The sequence below is a fragment of the Fusarium poae genome, chromosome 3, assembly GCF_019609905.1.
Source record: "Fusarium poae strain DAOMC 252244 chromosome 3, whole genome shotgun sequence".
In the NCBI taxonomy this organism is placed as follows: domain Eukaryota; kingdom Fungi; phylum Ascomycota; class Sordariomycetes; order Hypocreales; family Nectriaceae; genus Fusarium; species Fusarium poae.
In genome coordinates, this window is record NC_058401.1 from 6722884 (window position 1) to 6733162 (window position 10279).

General features: G+C 48.1%; 5 protein-coding genes across 5 annotated transcripts; 2 read left to right on the forward strand and 3 right to left on the reverse strand.

Moving 5' to 3' along the window:
- Positions 1-335: 335 nt before the first annotated feature.
- Positions 336-776, reverse strand: FPOAC1_009633 (uncharacterized protein; the record flags this gene model as incomplete). The annotated part of the gene is made up of 1 exon (XM_044854057.1): positions 336-776. One exon carries the CDS (start codon positions 774-776, stop codon positions 336-338), a length of 441 nt encoding a protein of 146 aa, XP_044706727.1.
- A 408-nt stretch (positions 777-1184) lies between these two features.
- Positions 1185-1682, reverse strand: FPOAC1_009634 (uncharacterized protein; the record flags this gene model as incomplete). The annotated part of the gene is made up of 1 exon (XM_044854058.1): positions 1185-1682. One exon carries the CDS (start codon positions 1680-1682, stop codon positions 1185-1187), a length of 498 nt encoding a protein of 165 aa, XP_044706728.1.
- An 843-nt stretch (positions 1683-2525) lies between these two features.
- FPOAC1_009635 (uncharacterized protein) lies at positions 2526-3131 on the forward strand (the record flags this gene model as incomplete). The annotated part of the gene is made up of 1 exon (XM_044854059.1): positions 2526-3131. One exon carries the CDS (start codon positions 2526-2528, stop codon positions 3129-3131), a length of 606 nt encoding a protein of 201 aa, XP_044706729.1.
- A 263-nt stretch (positions 3132-3394) lies between these two features.
- On the reverse strand, positions 3395-4610 carry FPOAC1_009636 (uncharacterized protein; the record flags this gene model as incomplete). The annotated part of the gene is made up of 3 exons (XM_044854060.1): positions 3395-3723; positions 3758-4548; positions 4603-4610. 3 exons carry the CDS (start codon positions 4608-4610, stop codon positions 3395-3397), a joined length of 1128 nt encoding a protein of 375 aa, XP_044706730.1.
- A 608-nt stretch (positions 4611-5218) lies between these two features.
- FPOAC1_009637 (uncharacterized protein) lies at positions 5219-7737 on the forward strand (the record flags this gene model as incomplete). The annotated part of the gene is made up of 2 exons (XM_044854061.1): positions 5219-5487; positions 5538-7737. The coding sequence occupies 2 exons, from the start codon at positions 5219-5221 to the stop codon at positions 7735-7737; spliced, it is 2469 nt and encodes an 822-aa protein (XP_044706731.1).
- Between the last annotated feature and the right edge of the window lie 2542 nt (positions 7738-10279).

The window sequence follows — 10279 nt, forward strand, 5'->3', positions numbered from 1 at the left end:
TATCTCAATTGAGATATTGTTTACTACTTAATTTTACGAGAATCCCACGACACCCACATGTCCAACGTGCATGAACGAGTAGTTCATGCAAGGGGAACATGAGGTGACGTTGGAACCAGGGCACTAAGCGCGGCAAATTGAGCCGCTTGACGCGAGGTTCTTGCTGCTTTTATTAAAAGCAGCAGGGCAAGTATGCGGGGATTTTTAGCCAGGAACGCCAAATTCGTGGTCACTGGAGCCAGTGTGGGGGAAACACGCAGAGAAAGCGAGAATGGGCGGTTGTTTCACGACTTACGGCTTATGATTGGATGAACTGAACGATTTAGGGGCGATTGTTAAAAGTACACCTCCTCCCAGGCGTCTGTGGGGGTGTTAGGGAATAGCGTCAGCAGGTTTGCAGCAAAACATGATGTGTCGGCACTGATTGCTGCAAGGGCAACAGGGTTGGCAGCATCTCTGGAGTATGGGTGACGCGGGAGCGGCCGAGGATTGCAAAGTCGACCGACTTGTCGGGTTCGTTGAGGGGTGTGTATCGAGTGATATACCCTAGGAACCACTACAAAGATGATGACGGTTTGGAAAATAGTAGCGGGTTTGCAAAGCAGTGTATTTGGGACGCTTGCCCTAATCAGGGGAGGCAGCGACGTGAAATCTGCTCCATTGGGTAACACTGGAAGCTGGAGAGCTGATGGAGCCGTATTGGGCAAGGCAAGGGTCTGTAAGAAGGCTTTCTTTGTGGGTATCTCAACCGGAGTATGGAGTCTACCAGTTCTCATAGCAAGCAACATCTCTTTTCCCCTCTTTGACTGACGGCGTGTCTCCGTAACTGATGTGATAACCCCCCCGTAGATGTGATTGATTTACTTCCCACGCCCCTCCAGGCTATTTCTGAGCCAGTCCAAGTGAGGGAGCACGTGTAGTCTGAGATATGTTGGCGTAGTGAGTCGCTGTGCTGTCGCCGTAATTCTTGAGGAGGTTGGAAGACCCCTGTTTCTTTTATATCACGTGCTCTCTCACGTGATATAAATTAAGACTCATCCATTTGATGATCAAACATAAAGTGAGGATATAGTAGTCGTGCTCTAAAACACCATGCTGGGTGTTTGAACTGATATGTTGATTCAGTAGATATACTCCATTCGTCTCCCTCGTCCCTCACTGTCGTATCTTCCAATATTGATGTTTCAAGCTGGTGCAACAGCTGTCGTCGTAGCGTTGGCTTTTCCTAGGGGAACCCATGTTCCCCGTGTCGTCAAACCGCGGGCCTTCTCAATCCTCTCCCAGGGATTTACATTAGACAGACTGTCATAGTACCCAATGTACCAATCAGCCCTGCGCTCATGTGGCACCGAATGCTGACCCTGACGTGGTACAGACGCCGGAGCAGGCCGCTGAGGGAGACCAGCCGGACGTGACTGTACTGAGACTTGCTGTCCAGATTTGTCGTCCTTTTCGTCCTCGTTGTCATCATCATCAAGGGTGATCTCATCAGTGTTGGAAGCAGTGCCCAAGGCTGTGGAGTTGGCACCGGTGGCAGAGGACTTTGAGGGTAGTGATGCATCTGCGTTTGGATTATATCGACGACGCTTTGAGGGTGGTGAAGCAGCGCCGAAGGACGAGAAACCCATCTGAGCCATGAGGGCTTCGTCAACAGTTTCGACGTCGTTATCTGAGTGGTCCATCGCAGAGAAGTGAGACTGGCTGTACTCGATAGAAGTGGCGGTATATAATGAAATAGCTTGATAGCGCTATGATGGTTTGTCGAAAGCGACGTTTGAGATGGATGAGATGAAGTTATATGAAACAGCGATGGGATGAAAAGAATGACTGAGGCTCGTTCAGCGTAAATGGAATCTGGGGTCGAGACTACTAACCTAGTGGGGTTGTGGCGTTGGGCATCGATTGTGGCTGAAAGCTCGTAATCGCAATTAGCCAAGAAACGGTAATTGAAAAGCAAACAAGGATTGTAGAAAACGACATGGGTTTTATGCTCAGTAGGATAATTAAACAGTCCCGGTTTCCGATCAAATGATTGAGGAATTCATTGTTGGGCAAGAATGTGCTTTGAGACTTCAATGTTCCGAAACTACTATGCTTTAACTGTTGCTGAGATTCAATGCATCCATCAAATCAGTGACATCAGATCAATATCAAGGGTATCGGTCAAAACGAAAAATAGCCCGGATAGTTTATGCGGTACAAGGAGCATTAGACGAAATTCAGCGAATGATATCAACTTTCCCTAGTGTTTGCGCGACGGATCTGCGGCTTCTGAAGCCTGGCGTGTTTCATTCTTCGGGCGGGATAAAATTAAGTAGTACCAGGCAGGGCCCTTTATTATCAAGGGCTTGGATTTTCATGTGAAGTTTCCTTGCTTTTTTTTTTCCTTTCCTTTCTCTTCTTTATCACTTTCTTGATCTAAACATTCTACATCACATTCGACAAGTCTTGTTATTGTGGCCTTGAGATATATATCCTCGAGAAGTACTTATTGAAGCCCAACAAAAGCCATCGACATCATCAACATGGCGGAACAACAACCCATCAAACTCAACACTCCGACTAAATACTGCCCATCCACCAAGAAATCTCCTCCCGTAGATCCCCCCACTCTGGACTGGATCACGACAACATGGACTGTTACGCACTCTACCCTTTCCATGTGGCGCGACGCCCGTAACGTGCGTATCACATACAAGATGATTCCGGGAACTGCAGACGGCCGTCCCCGCATGGACGACCTGGTCGAGTACGAGCCCTTGAACAAGGAGGGCACTCTCAAGACTGTCGAGGGCGTCGACACGCAAGCGTCCTCCATCGGTTGGGACTGGCGCGGCAAGGGATGGTTGACCCTTGTTCACTCGCACTGGGAGATACTCGGTTGGGGCGAGGTCGTCACTCCCGAGGGCGTAAAGGAGCGGTGGGCGGTTACATGGTTTGCTCCTACAGTCTTTAGTAAGGAGGGATTGGATGTTTACTGTGATCGAAGAGAGGGTTTGAGTGAGGAGACGTATGCGAGAGTTTTGGAGGCTTTGAAGGGGCTGAAGGGATCAGAAGCTAAGAAGGTTGCTGACTTGGTCGAGGCTAACATGCAGCCTGTTGAGATCAGTCTACCGTGGATTGAGAAATAGTATTGTCGTATATTGTTTGGGATATCAGATATGGAGGATTAATAGTTTGGATAGGATGTTTGATAGTTTGAATGCGATATACCCTGTGATTTGAGATAATGGCTCCTAAAACACCATCGTGAAAGTTATACAAGGTCAATCATCTACATGTCTTCCGTCGTTTGAGCATTAAGATGCTAGTAAGCTCTTTCATATCTGTCCCACCACAACATTCTCCCACATCTATGATGGTGATTACTAAAGAGAAACTGTTTAAAGCTACTTCATGAAGCATTAAATAAAAGGTGGCCAAAACGGGTATCGTGCTGTTCGCTATCGTAGTTCATGATGACTCCGTCGTCGTTCTTCTTCCCCTCTTTCTGCAGATCGTACATCTTGTTTCTCGCGATGTTCTTTATCCCTCCTACTCCTCTCTCTTTGCAGTTCATCCTCCTCATGACGCCTTCTCTCATGCCGAGATCCTTCTCTTTCATGACGCTCATGTCTTCGACTCCGTGAATCATGCTGTCGATCACGATCACGTCTTTGCTCTTTGGACCGCTGTCTTCGCTCATGGCGATCTGATGATCTCTCCCGGTCACGACTACGGTCCCTACTTCTATGTCGATCTCTACTTCTGTCCCTACCTTCGTGTCGCTGCCGCTTCTTTTCGCGATGTCGCTCTTCGCGGCGCATGTTCTTTAACTCCTGTTCTCTTTCCTCTTGGAATCGCTTCCTGTCCTCTTTAAGCTCACGAACCTTGGAAGCTCCCTGTTTCATCATGGCAAGAGGATCGTTGGATGATATGCGTTTGGCATCCCGATCTTTACGGTTCGGGTCTTGGTTGCCCCATACGTCCTTTGACGAAGCATCAGGCGCCGCAGCATCAGCTTGCGAATACCATGGCCGCAGAACACCATCCTTTCCTGCGGCGTTGGAGAAGCGCATCATGTATTGGTCTTCATAGCTCTGTTTCTTTTTCTTCGCTTCTTTCTCGGCCTCGTCATTCTTCTCGGCGTGCGCTCTTGACTTCTCATCGCCGAGCAAATCAATGTATCCATTATGGTCCACTATAGGCGCAGAGCTTATACTCTTGCGTTTAGGTTCAATTTTCACGAGAGCTGAGTTGTCATTCTCTCTGGCCATCCGCATTTCGAAGTCGGTGTCATCCTCGCCTGGTCGCTTTCGCTTTCGTCGCGTACCCCTATACGAAGCATCGCGATCACCAATGGATGTTACGTTTGGCTTGGGCGATTCGGGTTCTTCGATGGGAGGAGGATCTTCACCGCGTAGAATGGCTAATCGACGTTGCGCATCAATTTCCTGCATGCGCTGCTCTTCCCCTTCTTCGGCGGCCTTCGCAGCAGCTTCATCGCGACGGACGCGGGCGATGTTGTCGGCATTGTAAACGTTCCACGACTTCTTACCTAGAAGATGACTATCATGTGTTAGATTTAGGTATGCGCCAGAGTGGTTGGTATACTGTACTCACAGTGGCATCTTAAAGGTTGATAGGAATGATGAGTTAAAATATTTACTCTGCGTAACTCCGTCGCCGGAATGCGGGGCCGAAAGATGACATAGGCACTAGAGTACTAAGCTAAGCCCCTAGAAAATGGATACATGTTGCCCCTCCAGGCGTCAGCTTCTCAATCAAGTTCTCCATGTCTATCTAACCATAAGGTAAGTTTAAAGATGGGTAGAGTAATGACTAGAAATTACCATACGCGTAACGGTAATCCTGCTGCATCCCATACGTGACTCAGAAGCCATATAGCTCAATCTGTTCTTAATGAGCCTCTAGAGCTCTTTCTGTAGAAGACACTGCCCGTTGAGGTTGTCGAAGAGTCTGACGAATTGGGTATATTATGGGCCTCAAGCTATCATACGTCTCTCTAATTGGCCTAGAACGACCTGGCTGATTCAACACTGCTACACCTACAGTGTCAGCATAGGTAGCCTTTGGGTTAGTAGGTACCTGGCGCAGCTCCATGCCATAACCTCCCATTAACAAAGACACTTGTACTTACCCATCCAGTATATAAGGCAACCAACCCATGTTCACCCGCTGAGCCTGAACTTTGCAACATCATATACATATCGCCAAAATGTCCAGAACACCTTTCAGCGGATTCATGGGTGGCTCTCGAGGCCAACAGCCTCCTCCACCTCAGCAACAGCAAGGCTATGGTGGCCCTCGATACAACGACCCTCGACAGCAACAGCAACCTCCTCAGAACTACCAAAGCTATCAAGGCGGCGGTGGTGGCAGTGGCTATGCGGAGAAGCCCTCGCGATCTGGCGGGCGCCAAGTTAACCTCCGAGTCGAGAAGGTCACAGACAAGTCCCTTCAGTCAAGAATGATCTACGGCAACCTGTATGTATTCGACTTCCTGTGTCATTGAACTCCGACTGACATCTTACCAGGTGCGCTGTTTCTCCCGATGACTTCCCTCCCAACCGCGATGGATCCGATCTTTATATTCTGCTCCAAGCAGGCCAGCCCATGGGCGAATACGTTGTCACCGCAAAGCCCGTAGATGGGTTCCCTCAAGGCTGCATCAGTCTTTCAGACCCCCAGCGATCATGGGCCGGCATCACTATGCGAGACGTATTTAGAGGAGAAATTTATGATCCTTTTGCGGCCGGAGGCAAGGCGTACTTGGGCTCCGTCAACCTAGAAATCGGCTTCGCCTCTCCCAACAAGAAAACAGACGTTCCTTATGACGAGGACGAACTATCCAAGATCTTTATCGAAACATATCAAAACCAGGTGCTTTCTCCTGGCCAGCGTATTCTTATGGACGTCCGAAATATTCCGCTTCTTGTCGTCGTCAAGACGGTCTCTTTGACAGATTTGGCCATGACTTCAGACGACTCCTCCAAAAAGGCCCAACGAGAACCTCATGCTAGGGGTATCCTGACGACCCAGAGTCAAGTCGTCTTCCATCGTGATGCAAAGGGTGATTTCAACCTCAAGCCCTCAATGCACAAGCCCAACTCCAACGCCATTCTCGCACCAGACTTCAAATTCGAGGATATGGGCATTGGAGGTCTGGACGATGAGTTCGCTACCATTTTCCGTCGTGCATTTGCATCTCGTATTTTCCCTCCTGGCTTGATCGCCAAGATGGGTATCACTCACGTCAAGGGATTGCTGTTGTACGGTCCTCCAGGTACCGGAAAGACATTGATTGCCCGACAGATTGGAAAAATGTTGAACGCCAACCCTCCCAAGGTCATCAACGGGCCAGAGGTTCTCAACAAATACGTTGGTCAGTCTGAAGAGAACATCCGAAAGTTGTTTGCCGATGCAGAGAAGGAGTACAAGGAGAAAGGAGACGAGAGTAGTCTTCACATTATCATCTTTGACGAGCTTGACGCTGTCTGTAAGCAGCGAGGCTCCGGATCTGGTGGAGGCACTGGTGTTGGCGACAGTGTGGTGAACCAGCTTCTTGCCAAGCTGGATGGTGTGGACCAGCTCAACAATATTCTTCTGATCGGAATGACCAACCGAAAAGACATGATCGATGATGCTTTGCTGCGACCCGGTCGTCTTGAGGTCCACCTCGAGATCTCACTTCCTGATGAGGCAGGCCGACTCGACATTCTCAAGATTCACACTGCCAAGATGGCTGCGAACGGACTGTTGGACTCTAGCATTGATTTGGATGAGTTGGCTGGCTTGACCAAGAATTTTTCAGGTGCCGAGATCAGTGGTCTGGTCAAGGCAGCTGCATCCTGTGCATTCTCACGACACACTGAAGTTGGTCAGCTTGCTGCTGTGAAGCAGGATGTTGCCAGCATGAACGTGAAACGTGAGGATTTCATGGTAGCTCTTACCGAGGTGCGACCTGCCTACGGTGTCTCGGAGGCTGAATTGATGGAGGCTATCCGCTTGGGTATTTATCACTATGCACCTCATATCGACATGAACATCCAGCAAATGATGCGTGTTGTGGGCATGGTTAAGGAGGACCCGAACAAGTTCAGCACATCAGTTCTTTTCCACGGCCCTCAGGGATCTGGAAAGACAGCTCTGGCTGCACACATCGCTATGCAATCAGGATTCCCCTTTGTCAAGATGATCACACCCTCAGACCTGGTCGGATACCGCGATGACTTTGCCAAGAAGGACTATATTCACAAGGCCTTTACAGATGCGTACAAGTCGCCTGCCAGTATTCTAATTCTGGATGACTTTGAACGTCTCATCGGATGGAACCCTATCGGACCCCGTTTCTCCAACACCATGCTGGAAGCATTGACGACTCTGATCGTCTCCCGACCTCCCAAGGACCACCGCCTTTTGGTTTTCGTCACCACTTCCAAGGCTTCAGTGCTGAAGATGCTTGAGATCGATGGTGATTTTGCGAAGAAGGTGGCTGTTCCTGGCGTCTCTAACCTGCGTGAGCTGGCGGCAGTCCTGCATGAGTCGCCCGAATTCGAACATGATGTTAATGCCGCAGTTAATGAAATCGGTCGACAAACAGGATCGGACAGCGTTGGAGTGGGTATCAAGACAATTTTGGATTGTATCTTTGAGTCCAAGAGAGATCCTAATGGGCAGGTCGTCGAGGCCTTTGTAGAATTGGTTGTTGGCAAGATTCAGGAATTAAGGATGTAGATTGGTCTTTATCTTTATGCAATAGAGTGTCGAATTCTCAAGAACCCTTTTGCTACAAATATTATTTTACCTTCTTGTCGTACTGATGAATTCTCCTCGGTGTTTACCCAAGGTTTTGATATGACGAGCCGCTGCTTGAACAATCGAAGTAAAGGCCATAACTACAGAGTCCTTTCGTGATATCAGTCACAACAGAGATGCCTTGGTAATATATGGCAAAACATGTACCAAGTCAGTATAGGGTAGAGTCGTCGAAACCAATACCATAGTTAATCACAAAATGTTAAAAGAATCCATCCATGGAAATGATCGATTGAGACCGTAACAGTATCTGTGGAACGACATGGATATCCTCCAAGATGCTCAACGTTACTTTCACTGTAACATTGCCGTTGGGCATCATGATCGTCTTGATCGTCTTCTGATCGGCTTGAGGATTATGTACATACGGCAGCGTGTAACCGTGGAGAAGATGGATATCTGGAGCTAGGCTGATTACATGCTCATCGCTCCAAGCGTTTAAAAAAAACGCGTTTCTTAGCGAGGTTCCTAGGATAACCATGAAAGAGAACACGCGAGAATGGATCCGTCCATGTTTAGATTTTGTGCGGGCAACATAAACTACCAGATCAAAAACAGAGTGGCTGGAAGCACGGGCCTTTCTTTTTGCCTGTCACGAACGACTTGCCAGATCTGATCTTGTTTGGCTTGACTTGACTCGGCCGGGGCAGCGGCAAAGAGCAGTAGGGCAAGAATCTTTGTCGAACCGATAGGCGGTCAACAGAAGAAGTTGAGAAAGAATCCATCATAACGAGTCAGTTATACATTTGCCGCCCAACCATTTCCCCTCCAGCGGGGATCCCGGTCAACGTCACGCTAGGAAATTTCCATTGAAAGGCGTTCTCAGTGAGTCAAGGGAAATGTCATTGGGTTCTTTGTGGTGATGGTGAGGATCGGTTTGCGTTGATCTTGCGCGTATCAACTGTTGGATTCGGGGCCGAAAACCACACAACCTCTAGAGTCTGATGATATTATTTTTGAGGGGAATTGGCGCATCAGCGATCGATACACTTATGCAAGGCCATCATTTGAGCACAGTACGGGACTTGTCTCGTTCAAGTATGTAATTCATAATGCTAGTCATAGCATGAATTGTAGAGGTCGCTGTGAGATGTGAGGCTTGATTACTGCAAGCCAAGCAAGTAATATGAGGCTTAGGTACAGGGGATGTAACAGAACAGGGCTGCAGGATTGTTTACATGAACTTTGGACAAGCACATGCAATTATGATACAAGATTTCTCGTATCTGTGTCCCGTCTGCCCGTCTATCTAGGGTTGACCAGAACCATGGAATTTTCTGCTTCTTACCCTGGACCTAGACGAAGAGGAGGTTCCTATACTGCCGAGACAGGAAAAGACTACGGATGGTTCCCCGGGGGCCGGCACCGACTAACTGGTGTCGAATCACGTCTTTAAGTTTGACCCGGTCTTTGAGTCTAAAAGGTTCTGATACTACGTAGTTCTTGGCGGGTGCCATGCATCTTTTTTGGTTTTGCTACTGTATCTAGGCCAGTACGTGGAGAGTGGTTGACATCTCCAGGCCACGAGTGACATTTGAAAGATGAATGAGATATACAGAGAAAAGAGAAGATGTTGAGAAAATTGTGGTAGCAAAAAAGTGAGGATACTTTTGCCAAGAGGGAAAAACGTGATGGATCATGCATGGTGCATTAGTTGCGCTGCATTGTCGGTCATGGGATTCTCTTTCTGGAACGATTAAGGACAGGACAGGATCTTAACCCCCCGCTTCTGAAGCTTTCGATTATTGCACAGTATATAGGTAGGTAGGTAGGTACTTGAAGTCTACTGTGAGGGGATTTTGAGTACAAGTTTTTCTCTCTCTTCAGAATTCATTGATACCCAAAATGATAGACAAACTTCAGTCAGTTACACAAAAGATCGACAGAACTGGGCATGAATTCTAGACTCGCTCTCTCCAATGTCCCGTCCCGGACTTGACCTAAAATGTGTGCCTATCTCTTTCTAAAGTCTGTTGGATGCAACATCGAAGCATGGCGGAGGAGCAAAGTAGAGAGTACCTGACTTTAGTCCAATGGTTGGTTGGTACAGGGATGTCTTTGTATGCGAGAACGGGCCGAACTGGGAACCGTTGGAGGTCCAGCTACAGGTACTCAGTACATCTAACGCACCAATTGACCTCAATTGTAGGTGCTAATACCAAGGCCATCCCTGTAATGTGCTTTGAACTTTTGTGTATGAATTACCTCATTTTATACATTATGTGCTTATGTAGGGATGCTTGGACGTTGCCAGGAGAAGAAAACATGAGAATTGATGATTGCCAATACTCGTTATTCATGACTCCCATCCTTCTCCTTCTTACCTACTAAGTACTAATGGGAGGCAAACAGTTCGTGTCAAGCCGAGCTGTAAATGCATCGCCAATCAGATTGCCGAACAGGACTCTAGAAGCTGGGAGAGAGCTGGAACTAGCCCACCATTGACCTTTCCGCTGGGTAG